Source organism: Bombyx mandarina, chromosome 19 (genome assembly GCF_030267445.1).
Source record: "Bombyx mandarina strain Sakado chromosome 19, ASM3026744v2".
NCBI classification, from domain to species: Eukaryota; Metazoa; Arthropoda; class Insecta; order Lepidoptera; family Bombycidae; genus Bombyx; species Bombyx mandarina.
In genome coordinates this window covers 10628974-10643114 of record NC_143225.1, presented here as the reverse complement: position 1 = coordinate 10643114, position 14141 = coordinate 10628974, and the positions used below count along the sequence as shown (strand labels likewise).

Sequence of the window (14141 nt, the reverse complement as noted above, 5' to 3'; positions counted from 1 at the left end):
TTCATTCATTCATAATAATTTCATAAATTTCATAAAAATAAGAATATAAATTAAAATAAGATATGACTTAAAGGTCATAGTTACCAGGTCGTAAAATCCTTAAAAAAATAAATATCGTCTTGTAGTTTTTTAATGTCTTAAGGCCTGGTAAATAGACTTTTAAGTAAAATCTTATTTCTTCGTGGATTCTGTAAAATAAAAAATGTATGTGAACTGAAATAGAGTTGATTTTTGAGATTTGAATCAATTGGGATGAACTTTAATGTAACGAGATGAGATGGGATGATATAAAGTCTCAATGTATTTACAAAGTTTTTATAAAGACTTTTTAGTGTTTAGTTTCGTTTAGTTTTTAGTTTTTTAGTGAAATAATTTAGAAGAAGAGAATATAGAAGAATATAAGAATAGATTCTAGTGACATCTGTTTCAGCCTTCTTGCGCTAAAACAAAAACCAGCTGAAAAGTATATTTTCTTCTGAACAATCGAGTAAGCAATACAATTTTTTAGAGAAACCATTTATGTACTCCATTCATCATTCAAATGGTATGAAAACCCGAATTCTAGGATTTATAGGTTTTTCTTTCTTTAATAAATAATGCTTTTTTTAAGTACATACAAAAGTCCAACCTTTTATAAGTATTTAAAATATTAAAAACTGAAAGGTTTCATTTTGTGCTACTGGCACTATTATATAATTATGTAAATATGTACTGAATTGTACTGCAAATGGGGTTCATAAAACTAAAATTTGCCATAAGCAGTGAAACCTCTCAAAAGTGTATAATCTATGGTGAAAGCTTGAACTTATTAATATAATAGCCGGCAAACTTCTTGAGCATTTGTTGACGTAGTGGGGGTAAGTTCGCGCATGGTACACTCACGTGTAAAAACATTACTTACTCTGTGTCATAATGCTATTAAATTATTAAAATCAACTTAGGTATTTATTTATATATTTATTAGAACATCAACAAAACATATAGTTTAATAATTGTAATAATTTAATCTTGGGGTAAAATAGATATTCCTTCTATTAAGACAAAACTAGAGCTGTTGCCAGGTCTTGGTTCAGTTGAAGCGAAGCTGGTATTTGTATTATTTTTTTCATTATCATAATCTTGACCATCATCATCATCACTGTTTTCATCACCCGAGTCGCTATCATCGTGATTAGTCGACAAAGGGCTCATCGGTGTAGTTTACAACTCGGTCGATTCGGTCTTCTTTTTTGTCTATAATTAATTATTTTTTGAAGATATTCGATTCGTAGTAATCGAATGTTACTTTTTTCAATTACCAGCTTCCGATTATTTTTTGTTCTTTTTTTCCATCTGAAGCCTAGCTCTTTCATAATTCGTCGTAAGCTTCATTCCGAGCCATTAAAATTTATATCTGCTTAAAATTTTTCGAAATTATGGTACGGAGTTTCGCTGCTTGTTATGTAGTTATTATGATTACATCTTTTTATTACAGATTGAACGAAACTATCCATTCCGGTAACTTTCTTCTTCCCTGATCCGAAACACGGCGAGCAAGCCAGAGCCTTTAGCTTCGTTAATAATGCACCTAACAGTACTCACTGATGTTACACAAAGGGGATTGCCCACTCTCCATAGTGTGCTAGGCCCAAGATGGACATCAAATATTACTATAAAAATGTACTGATTCAAATTCTTAAATGTATTGGATATCTAAAAAATATATTGAAATTGACGCCACTATTATAAAAAATATAATAAAAATAAAAACTCGTTTTGAGGTTAATTTTCTATATAAATAAGTGTCGGATTGTGAGATACTTCAAGAACTTTTCTTTTCTTAATGTTTAAGATGTTCCTAATGTATTTTTATCCAATAGGGTATAAAAACACACTTAATTCTTTAAATATCTATATTTTCTTCATCTTCATACACAATTAGTATCATCTAAAAATAGCAAAGGAGAGCATATACACGGTTTGAAATCTCGGTCAGGGTAAAACCACAATTCACATAATGTTTTTAGTCGTAGTATGAAACGTTATTGATAAAAGTAAAATAAATCGAAGAAAAATCAAAACACATCCATTTTGTACGCAAGCACAACACCACAAGCAGCAAGCGAAGTATCAGTCAGTCAGATTAAATTCAGTGTTGTCAGTATAAAGAAAAATAATTACATGAAATTGATATATCAATTATTTTTTTAAATAACCGATAATTGATTTATATCTTAATCTTTTTTTTACGAGTACACATTATTTTTTATGTTTTTGTTTTAGTTGTACATATTTAAATAACAATACTAGTCAAGTTTTTTTTATTGCTTAAATGGGTGGACGAGCTTACAGCCACCCTGGTGTTGCTAAGTGGTTACTCGAGCCCACATACATCTAAAACGTAAATGCGCCTTGAGATATAAGTTCTAAGGTCTCAAGTATAGTTACAAGTTAAAGTCAAATGTCTTCGATGTTATTTTATGTGCATAAAATCCATTAAAATCGATTGATTAATGATAATACTTAAAATGATTTATTTATATGTTTTATTTATATACTCAAAATATTTACTTCATACGTAAAAGGATTTGAAGCTGGCAATATTTTTCCCGCAAAAATAAAAATCCTTGTTTTTTCAATAGAGTTACTTTTTTTAAACTACTTATTGTAAACTATAGTGGCGCTTATTTGCAAGAAAGTAAATGCATATTTATTTATGACAAAATTAATGCACTAAATATTTTCTCTATAATCTATTGTCCGCTTTGGGCCTAAAATGGGCCATCCCCTTTTCTACCCTTTCTTTTGAATACTACACCAGTTTGTCACAGCATAGTGTATGTTTTATAAAAAATCAACAAACACTCAACAAATAGCAATGGCAACAAAGTCCACAAGCAATTATAACAAATAACTTAACGATTAATAACGATAGACTTTCCACTGTACGCAAGCGTACTTTTGGGAGCAAGCGGAATGAGGGCGCGGTGCGGGACGCAAGGTTCGACTGATCTACCAATAACGCGCTCGATACGATTTCCCCTGCCGTCGCGCCTCACCCTCACCACCAAAGTGATCTAAAATTCGGTTCTGCGCAGTCAAGGTCATTTGCTCAAGAAGTTTGCCGGTTACTTTAACAGGTTTTTTTTTTTTTTTTTTTTATGAAATTAGCCGGATACAAGTCCATTGGCCGTCTACATATTATAATACAATAATAAAGTTAATATTTACGAAATGTCATACAGTATACAAAATTATTAAATTCCCGGTTTTTTCTCAGGTTTTCATGTTATTTTTTCAGGTCAGATTTTTTCTACAGTCGCTGTAATAAATTTATATAAGCTCGGGAAAAGTCTTTCATTGCTCAAAAGTTCTTGAACGCGGCGGGTTAAGTCCTCTGACACTGACACATAAGTGTCTGACACTGAGAGTGACATTCGTAACTATTCGTAAGTCATCATCTTCAAGGGCTGTTTTTGTTTTCGTTAATTCAAAATTTTCTTCCAGTTTTTCTGTTATTTCTGTTACTAGGGTCCGTCTTTGTGTGGAAAAGTTGGAGCATTTCAATATTATGTGCGTCAGGTCTGCATTTTCATCATTACAGAATTGGCAGTGGCTGCTATTTGTTATTTTCATTCGGTGCAAATGGGCAGGTGTCAGGCAATGCCCAAATCTCATTCTGTTTATGATTGTTATGAATTTTCTTTCCTTAAATAATTTGATATTGCAATACCACGGCTTGCATGGGATCTTCTTTTGAATTTCCTTATACCATATGCCTTTATTCTCTGAACATAATTGCCAGTAACTCTCCCATAGCTGTCTTTTCTCTACTTTAAGTAAAGTTACATAGTCCGTGAATGGGACCTTCAATACTTGCGAGTGGTCCTCGTCATGTTCAGCATTTGCCGCCCTATCTACTGTCTCATTCCCACAAATACCGCTATGAGATGGAACCCATTTAAATGTTACAGTTTTACCACTATCAAATATAATTTTTCTTATTAAATATATTAGATAATTGAGCTTATAACTTAACTTATAATTATCTAAAGAGAGAAGAACACTCATGGAATCTGAAATAATAAGTACATTCTTTTTCTCCTTTTCCATATCACATACGTACAATAAACATTGATAAATAGCATATGTCTCTGCTGTAAAAATAGTACAATGATTATCTAATTTAAAACATTTAGTTAATTTCTTTTGCGGGTCATAATAAGCTGACTTAGTATTATTACCACTTTTGGATCCATCAGTATACAATACATAAAAATCATCTTTTTTAGATAGAAACTCATAAAATCAAATTTACTGCCAACATGGCTAACATCTATTTCCATTTTAGCAAATAAAGAATCATATGAAACCACATATAAAGGCCATAGATCATTTTTGTAAATATTCTTTGTTTTCTTAAAAACTAAATTAAAAACACCTAACAGTTCTGGAAATTGTCCCGTAACCACATTATTTACAGTTATAAGTATTGGATTGCTGAGAAATAGACAGAGTGTCAGGCAGTTTATTTAAGATAATAGGGCTATTGCATGCTAGTAACTTGGTAGAGAATTTTTCAGCAAATAGTATTCTTCTAATAGGTAGGGGCTCAATACAAGTCTCTACTTCCATTGAAATAATGGGAGTAGTGCGCATGGCACCACTTATTATGCGTAATGCCATGTTTTGAATTACGTCTATTTTTTTAAGAAAGGTTGGTCTAGCGTTCATATAAACTATGCCACTGTAGTCAAAATGGCTACGTATTAAGCTCTTATAGATTGTTGATAAAATATTAGGGTCAGATCCCCAGAATGTACCTGCCAAAGATCTCATAATATTAATACCTTTCATGGCATTGTGACATATATAATCTATGTGGCTTTTAAATGTTAATTTATTATCAAAAATAACCCCTAAAAAATTTTTCTCATTTACTAGAGGTATCTGTTTATTATTATAAAGAACTTTAACTGATGTGATGTCATTTCCTAAAACCATAACTGAACTCTTTTCACTGTTAATTTTAAGTTTTAAATTTAAGGAATAAAATAGATTTAATTGTTGTAGTGCTAAGTTTATATTTGTTTCAGCTGATTTTATATTTCTGTTTATAGTATATATCAGGACATCATCAGCAAACTGTAGAATTGAAGTATTATGAGGAATAAAATTAATAATTTGTGAAGTATATAAATTAAATAATAGTGGTGACATGCAAGCTCCTTGCATTAGGCCTTTCCATGTTTTTTTTGGTCCATGTAATTGATTGTTATATTTGACATATAGAGTTCGATCAGATGAAAAATTAAAAATCCATTTTAACAACTTTCCAGGTAAACCAAGATCATGTAAAATTTTAATCAGCTGTATAAGATCAACATTGTCGTAGGCTCCTTGGACATCCAAAAAGACACACACTGCAGTGGATTTAGATAGCTGGCAACTCTTCATATCATTAAGGAATGTTATCAAACTTTCAGCTGTACTCCTACCTTTACGGAAACCAAACTGACAAGGGGGTAATAGTTTATTTGTCTCTACAAAAAAATCTAATCTTACTTTGATCATGTGTTCTAGTAATTTACCAATGCATGATGTTAGAGAAATTGGCCTATAAGACTTATAATCATCTGGTGGTTTATCAGGTTTCAAAATAGGTACTACACACTGAGTTTTCCATGATTCAGGTATTTGTTGACTAAGCCAGAGAGAATTGAGAATATCAAGTAATTTGTTTTTCACTGAAATATGCAATTTCTGTAACATGATATATGGGATGTCATCTAAACCAGGCGCTGTGGATTTTCTTGATGTCAGAGCTATATCTAGTTCATGTAACATAAATGGTTTCAATAAAAAATTATTGTTTAGGTTATTATTGTTGTCAAAATACAGCTGAATATTGTCTAGTTCGGGTATGTCAGTCTGGGATAGTTTATTAATAAAATCATTTATCCATTCGTCATTTCGATATACGTTTCTATTTACATATATTCTTTTAAATTTTCTGATATCGTTCCAAATTTTAGTCAATGGAGTGTGTCTATTAAATGAATGACAGAGATTTTTCCAGCCATTCAATTTTGCCTGTTTGATAATTATTTTTTTATGTGCATCAGCTTTTTTGTATTCAATATAGTTTTCTAAGGACATGCAGTTTCTATATTTTAATAAAGCTTCTCTAGATTTCCTTACAGATATAGCGCAGTCCTCACTCCACCATGGTGCAGGGGCATTTGAGACACGAATATTATTTTTATGAACAGGAATACAATTAACTTTAAGATTGTTTAAAATTGAACAAAATTCTTTATAACTTTTTAGAGGATCATGACAAGTAGTTGTTAAAAAGCTATCAAACATTACTTTAGATGTTTCCATATATACATCCCAATTTGTTCTTTTGAATAAATACTTTTGTGAGCTATCCTTAATTTGATACTTTTTAGGGGAGGTAATCAGATCAATAAATGTTGGATAATGGTAGTTACCATGAGGGTCATCCCCGACTTTCCACTCACATAGTGGAGCGAGGACTGGGCTGACACAAGTAACATCTATGGCTGAAGAATTGAAGCCTGGTCTCTGTATAGTAGTGGCTGATCCTGTATTCAAGATGCATAAATCCAATTCATCAAAAATATCTATTAATTCTTTACCTCTTGAATTCGTAGTGCTACAGCCAAAAGCAATATGGTGAGCGTTAAAATCGCCAGAAACTATACATGGCTTCGGTATTTTACTAATAATATTTTTTAATTTATTCAGTCTAATCGAATTACGACTATTATTGTTTTTAGGTGGACAATATACACAAAGAATGGACACTGGTCCTGATACTGTCGACACTACAATAGCGATACTTTGAATATCCTGATAAAATGCTGTTTTGATAGTTTTGTATTGAAGAGTATTTCTTATCAATATACCTACACCGCCATGCTCGTTTTGTGCATTTTTTCCAATGTAATTGTATCCGGTTATAATAACAGAAGGACTAGATTTTTTAAGCCAAGTTTCATTGAGTAGACACAAATCTATGGAATTATCTTTAAGTATAGTTTTAAGTAACCATTTTTTATTGTTTATGCTTTGAATGTTAAATTGCATTAATTTAAGTGGATCCATTAGAGGGTTAAATTTTGTTTAAGTGTATCTTTAATGTGTGTCATAGTTTTTGCAGAATTTGAATTGGCTATCATTACTATAGTTTTAACAATTATTTCTAGGAACTGATTATCATTTAATAAATTTTCATAAGATACATTATTAGTTGAGTTTAATTTAGTAGGTTGTTTTTTAACAGAATTAGGATTATCTATTAAGGCCTGTGATTTAATTTGATTCTTTTGTATTGAATGATCTGGTCTGTTCTGAAGTCTTTGCAAAGGTGGAAATTCTTTAGATACAACTGTAGCATATTGTTTTGCTAAATAAACATTTTTATGTTTTTCATAAAGGGCTTGTTTCACTGGACAAAATCTTGAGATAGCTAAATGATCGCCTTGGCAATTACAACATTTCAGAATTTCACTTGAACAATCTTTGTATGAATGATTGCCTGAACATTTAGAACAGACCTGTTCATTCCGACACACTTTGGCACTATGTCTAAATTTAAGGCATCTGAAACACTGCATCAAAGGTGGTACATATTGGAATACCTTATATCTCCAATTATCTAAATATACAAAATCTGGAAGAACAGTACTCGAAAAGGTCACACTTATTATGGACATTGGGACTATATTTCCGCCTACTTTTTTTGTGAAACGTCTAACAGCAATGATTTCTGAATCTGATATTAATTTGTCGAAGAGTTCAGTGTTACTCGTTTCTGTAGGAATGAATCTTATCTTCCCCACACGCTCCACTGAAGATGCCGGAATGTAAGCTTTCATGTTATTTTCTTTAAGGCAATTATGGTTTATAAAATCATTGGCAGCCACTGCCTGTTTAAATATAAGCATTATTTTATTAGCATTAATGCGCCTGTTCTCTTTGATGCCCTTCACCGACTTAAAAATTTTTGATAAAAGTAAAGGATTTTTGTTACCAATTTTATCTTCTCTACTGATACCTTCGATGTAGACAGGAAACTCGTCATTAAGAGAGTTATCAGGATAACTACGACGGTACCCAGGTTTGAGAAACGGTTTATATCTGTAGTCCGAATCTGATTGTCCGTCGTCCCCTTGATATCTGCGTTTTTTCGCCTCGTTTCTTTTTCCCTCATCATCGCCGTCACTTTCTGACGACATTTTATAAACTTTTAATATTTACAACTATTAAATATAATTTTTTTGTAAAAAAATTTTCAATTTGCCGCCTTCCTATTTCCCGCCAAAAAAGGAAGTCTCTATAACAGGTAGAATGACCAGTGTAACCAGATTTAGTAGATTTCTACTTTTTTGGTAGATTTAGAGGTACTGGCAACAGAATTTAAGTATGTAAAAAATATTTGGTATATTTTAGTAGAATTCACGCTTTTCACTTATTCTTTTTTGGCATAACGGATAAATTCGGGGTATTCCTCCTTTCATCTAATGGATTGTAACTATTTAATTTCCATTCTTTTCGTTACCATTCGTGCCGTAAACATAGTGTCATAGACTAGTGGAAATTCCTTCATTGAGAATTTTTATAATACAGTTTAAAATGAAACATAAATATACACAAGGAACATACATCACGATATTCTTGTAATTGCAACAGAAAACATGCAAATTGTGACAAATAATATAGGGAATTAAAATAAGACGTTTCCGTGTCTCATTTACTGTCAACTTCTAGTTCGACGTCTGAAACTTTTATGGTGAATACATTTTGGAGTGAAGTCAGCCAAATCTGTAATGCGAATAGCAAACCAAGGTATGGCAATTTGTCCCGATTTGTGAAGCAAATGACGATACTACCATTGTCAAACGCCAAAGTAGAAAGAATAATTTCTGATATTAATAGGATTAAAAATCAAGATCGAAATCGATGTAATAATAAGAATGTTGCTGCAATAATGCATGGAAAAGAGGGGCTACAACAGTTGATGTCACACATTTGAACTTGACGGAAGCATTATCAAGATGGTGGACTCAAAACAACTTTATGAAAATGATACCCAACATATAAACGAAGAATTTTAAGTTAAGTTTCATTTTATTATTTTTATTTTTTAATTATATTTATATTTAGAATTTAATTTAAAAAAAAATAATATTGGTCTCTTTAATTAATTGTGGTTTCTTTTTATTATTTTATTGTTTAATCAAGAAAACATTCATATTTTTACATTGTAACATGACAGCAAAAAAAGTTTAATAGATTTTTAGTACCTATTTGTCGTTCTCATTTGGTAGAATTCAGTAGATTTTAACCTCCACAAGCAGTAGATTCGTCAAATGAAATCTGGTCACAATGAGAATGACAGAATTTCACAGAATTGACAGATCGGTGCACACCACTAAATGTTCTTTACAATATATATTAAGTGTATAATCTATGTTTACAATTACACACACATATGTCTTACTGGTTTTTCAGTACAATTTGATTTTTAATTTTTTAGTCAGTTCGAAGTTGTGAACGAGAGAGGATATTGTAATGGCTAGCGGTAGAATCGTCGTGTACGGTGGTCGTGGGGCATTGGGTGCTGCCTGCGTGAACCATTTTAAATCTGTTAATTGTTGGGTCGCTAACATTGATTTGAATCCCAACGAAAAAGCCGATTTCAACATTACTGTCCCCAAAGACGCTTCATGGGTTGAACAGGAAGATCATGTCGTGAACGAGCTTGGAAACGCCCTGCAAGGTCAGAAAGTGAATGCTATTATATGCGTTGCGGGTGGCTGGGCTGGCGGAAACGCCGCTAAGGACCTCAGCAAGCAGGCGGACCTGATGTGGCGGCAATCAGTGTGGAGTTCCTCTATTGCAGCAACATTGGCAGCTAAGTACTTAAACACTGGTGGTTTATTGGCTCTAACTGGTGCAAAAGCAGCCTTAGAAGCCACCCCAGGAATGATTGGCTACGGAATGGCAAAGGCTGCTGTACATCAACTCACAAAATCTCTGGGTGCTAAGGACTCTGGTCTGCCAGAGAATTCATTAGCTGTAGCTATAATGCCTGTTACATTGGATACAGAAATGAACAGAAAATGGATGCCAAAAGCGGACTTCAGTACATGGACTCCGCTGACCTTTGTGGCTGAGTTATTTGAAAAGTGGATGAAGGATGAAGGCCGTCCAGCGAATGGCAGCTTAGTTGCCCTTGTCACCAAAAATAATGTTACTGACTTAATTATTCAGTAAAATTTTACCAATATTTAAAAATCTCAAAATGATATAACATTTACTTAGTTAATTGTATTACAAAATTCAATACAATGGTTGTATTAACTTTATTTTATATTAAGTTAAACAGATATTAGAATACAAAATATTTTATACATATTTTTAAGTTGTATTTGAATGTTGATTTTGTGTAACTATTTTCTGTTGAGCGTTGAATTTATTGTAGAGATGTATTATATTGAAAGTATAGGCAAGTTTAAGCATAATTCAATATACATAATATATACAATCAAAACAATATTATTAAAATTTACATCATGTGTGTTAGACAATAAATTGAGTAACTAAAATGCTTCATTTTCATTTTATGGCTAAAATATAATCATTCCTTGTATGTTAATAAAATTGTATGCATGAAATGTGGTTTATTTATCTCTGATTCTACCAACATAGGTTGTAGGTCACAAGTGTCACCAGTTTTATTGCTTTGTTTACTTTAAAATTAATCAATTCATTTTTTTTTTAATAAAACCTAAGAAAGACTTATCAACACAAATTTATGTGATTACATTGTTACTGTAATAACTATCCTTTCAAAATTTTATTAGACATGTCATGTAAAACACATTAATGAAAAGAACAGTGCCTAAATCTTGTGATTGATTCAAAATCTTTTTTTTGTTTGTTTCAAAACCAAGATTGTTGCTTTTTTATAGAAATAGATTGTATTTTAATGAATGTAAACTTGTTTAGAGCTTGCCTCGCGCTATCTGGTTACTGGAGCTCATAGACGCCACAAAGTGAATGTCGTCATCCACCTTCAGATATGAGGTCAATGTCTCAATTGTATTGTATAACGGCTGTCTCACCCTACAAACCGAAACGTATGACGCGGTAGAAACGATCAGGAAGATGATACCTACCTATGGAGTCGTCCTACTTACACAAAGTTAAGAAAATGTTTAAATAGTAATAGTTAACTAAAATATGTGTGCTAACGATGGAGAGATTAGTAAAGTTGAAATATTTATATGTTGCACAATACTTGATTTACATAGGTACTTGTTTCAATAAATCAATTAATGCAATAATGGCATTTGTGATTATGTAAATGGTATTTTTTTGTTTGAAATGTTTAGAAATGTGACAATAATTTAATATTTGTTATGTTGCATTATGATAAGTAATAATATTAGGTTTTGTACAAGGCTACTGATAGCCTTGAATTACAATTTAAAAAAACCTTTTTAATATATTACTAGCTGAGTCCCGCGATGTTACCCGCGGTTATTGTCGTACCGCGGGTGACGCCGCGGAGTGAAGCTAGTCTAAAAAAAGTAGCCAAGCTACTCCTTATATCATCAGCTACCTATCAGTGAAAGTCCCGTCAAAATGCGTCCAGCCGTTCCAGAGGTTAGCCGGAACAAACATTGTAAAAAATGTTATTTTGGTGCATGTACCGTATATAATATATTCATATGCATAGTAAAAAGCGGTTATTTCACTATTACAAACAGATACTCCAATTTTATTTATATGTATAGATTGGATTAGCCTTTCAACTATATAGCTAATCAAACTACGACATAGGCACCTATTGTTTAGCTGTAAATTTCTAAAAAAGATTTTGATTCAATGGCTCAAACTGACGTAAACAATAAGTATGTAGTAAACAACCGAAACAAAAAAAAAATTTCCTGGGAAATGTAAATAATGTTATTAAAAAAATGGAACATTTAAATGGAACACTTATTATAACTGGAAAAATTTAATGACTGACGCATAGTATTAAATATCAGGTATTTCCAAAGTTGTATTTTAGTTTTCCTCGTCTTCATTACGTCACTTAATTCAGTTTGGTTTCTAAATTTTATTTCTTTGGCTGTTTGATCAAATTACGAATGAGAGTACATAAAACTATTTTTATAAAAGTACATCATCTATGCTGGAATCGATCAGATCATTATGACTAATTTTAAGTGGTTTCTGGAACTACAAACATCCGATACTTGAATGCAATCGCCTTTTTTTCCTGGAAGGTGGCCGAACCTCGTATGAGGTGTCCGCGCCTTGGGAACGCGGGGTATACGGGACTTGACGATCTACTGATGTCTGGAGTAGACCGTTGGTCTAAGGATATTTTAGGGTCTTGCCCACCAAACGACTCTCCTTACACATCCGATTTCCGCCTAGGTCAAAACCCATGCAGAGTAGAGGATTCCCGCTGCAACATTATAACCAGACTCGCGGCGCGACCCCGAAGATGCCAGACTGACGCGTCGTCCCATCCTCTTGGTGTTGTGACGGTTGAATGCTACCGCGTATCTTAAGTAATGAGTTCAAATACTCTTTTCTATTACCTGTCCAAATGAGACGTATACTAAACAGGTGAGAATAGTAAAGACAACACTACCGATCATTCTTGGCTCACAACGTATCCAATATAAATAATGAAGCTGGCTTCGCATGCCTGTGTCCTATAACCGAAGAGGATTTCATAAAAGGTGACATTGATTACTTAAAGATTATAAGTTCATGGATAACCAATAATCGTCGTATGTACGTTGTCGACTTCTTCGGTCTTTGCGACGAGCGTGTTTATTCATTAGATAATGTTTTGAGACAGTATTATTCAGATATTACCGAAGGTTATTACACAACAACTTTCGATTTCTGGCCAGAATAATTGGAGCAACTTTTACCCACGTTTATTGATATCTTTTTGCCGGCGTCGATTTTACGAACAATGAAACTTTCACTTGCGGTTTTCGCCGTGCGGTCGTTTTATTTAATAAATAGATCAATTTTACTTACTGCGTTGACAAGAACTTTTGAAACCAAGATTGAAAATGACGTATCGTTTCGGCTAATATTTACCGTGATATTTTTTTAACTGCTTATATACCTAAGTGAGGCAGCTCATGGTCTGCCTGGTGGAAAATGGTAACTGGAGCATGGGCATATCTATGGAGATATTACAGCCTAAATACGCCACCCTTGAGACATGAGATCGAAGTCGAAATTTGTTTGTATTTGTATACGAGCTATCTTATTTTTCAACCGGACCGGATATGACCACTTCGCGCCAAAAATAGGTGCTACAGTGAAATCTAACAGTGCGGATCAATCTCTGTAAATATAGGTTTTTAGACAAACATCACTTCAACCTGATAAAAAATATATTATATAATATTATAAGATCTAGTTTCACGGTGGTTTACCAATGCCCCTTTACAATCGTTATTACTACAAATTTTTACAACCGAATTCCGTAAAAAGATTGCTCACTGTTTATGTTCAGGCATTTCGGTTTTTTTATTGGGGGTATAGGTTTTTTTGTTTTTATGATTGAGGGATTACTGGTGGCCCGAAGGCCTTTCCAGTTTCACCAGGACAAGTGGATGAGCAAGGGCTCAGCTCAGCGGGATTTGCTAACAGCAGAGCGCTAAGCTGAACTAACCCGAGCGCCTCCGAAGGAGACCTAACAACTTAAAAGCTGATTCGCGAATGAATCTACTACCGGATCGGAATCGCGGCCCTCTGAGAAGATCCGGCGATAAACTTAGCAGGCTGATGCGTGGGTTAGGTTGCACGTCGAACTCTTTGTCGAGTTCGACACGATTACCAGGGCCCCCTAAGTCTGCTCCTAGTGTTAGAGCTGAAGGCGTCTAATGCAATGGATCCGCAAGGACGTGTCTAGGGAAATAAGTTATTATATCACCATCGGTCCTTAGTTTCTAGACTGGTGGAATTTACGTTGAAGTATATCGTTATATGAATAATATATAGACAGATCTAGCTAATTAAGGCTTCAAGTTTTGGTGTCATATAGTAAATCATAACCGAATTAATGACTATAAAATAAAACGATA

At 33.1% G+C, this 14141-nt stretch overlaps 2 protein-coding genes and 1 long non-coding RNA gene across 3 annotated transcripts; 2 read left to right on the top strand and 1 right to left on the bottom strand.

The window, feature by feature from the left end:
- Positions 1 to 4784: 4784 nt before the first annotated feature.
- LOC149500876 (uncharacterized) lies at positions 4785 to 8339 on the bottom strand. The gene has a single exon (XM_089735508.1). It carries the CDS (start codon positions 8244 to 8246, stop codon positions 7113 to 7115), a length of 1134 nt encoding a protein of 377 aa, XP_089591634.1. The 5' UTR covers positions 8247 to 8339; the 3' UTR covers positions 4785 to 7112.
- Positions 6545 to 7254, top strand: LOC149500877 (uncharacterized). The gene is made up of 2 exons (XR_016324710.1): positions 6545 to 6681; positions 6786 to 7254. It is a non-coding gene; the product is annotated as an uncharacterized LOC149500877 (long non-coding RNA).
- A 1064-nt stretch (positions 8340 to 9403) lies between the features above and the next one.
- On the top strand, positions 9404 to 10688 carry Dhpr (dihydropteridine reductase). Its single transcript, XM_028171007.2, has one exon. The coding sequence runs from the start codon at positions 9583 to 9585 to the stop codon at positions 10285 to 10287; it is 705 nt and encodes a 234-aa protein (XP_028026808.2). The 5' UTR covers positions 9404 to 9582; the 3' UTR covers positions 10288 to 10688.
- The last annotated feature ends 3453 nt before the right edge of the window (positions 10689 to 14141 follow it).

Coding starts and splice junctions, on each gene's coding strand:
- LOC149500876 (XM_089735508.1), bottom strand. CDS start 8,246: ATGTCGTCAGAAAGTGACGGCGATGATGAGGGAAAAAGAAACGAGGCG.
- Dhpr (XM_028171007.2), top strand. CDS start 9,583: ATGGCTAGCGGTAGAATCGTCGTGTACGGTGGTCGTGGGGCATTGGGT.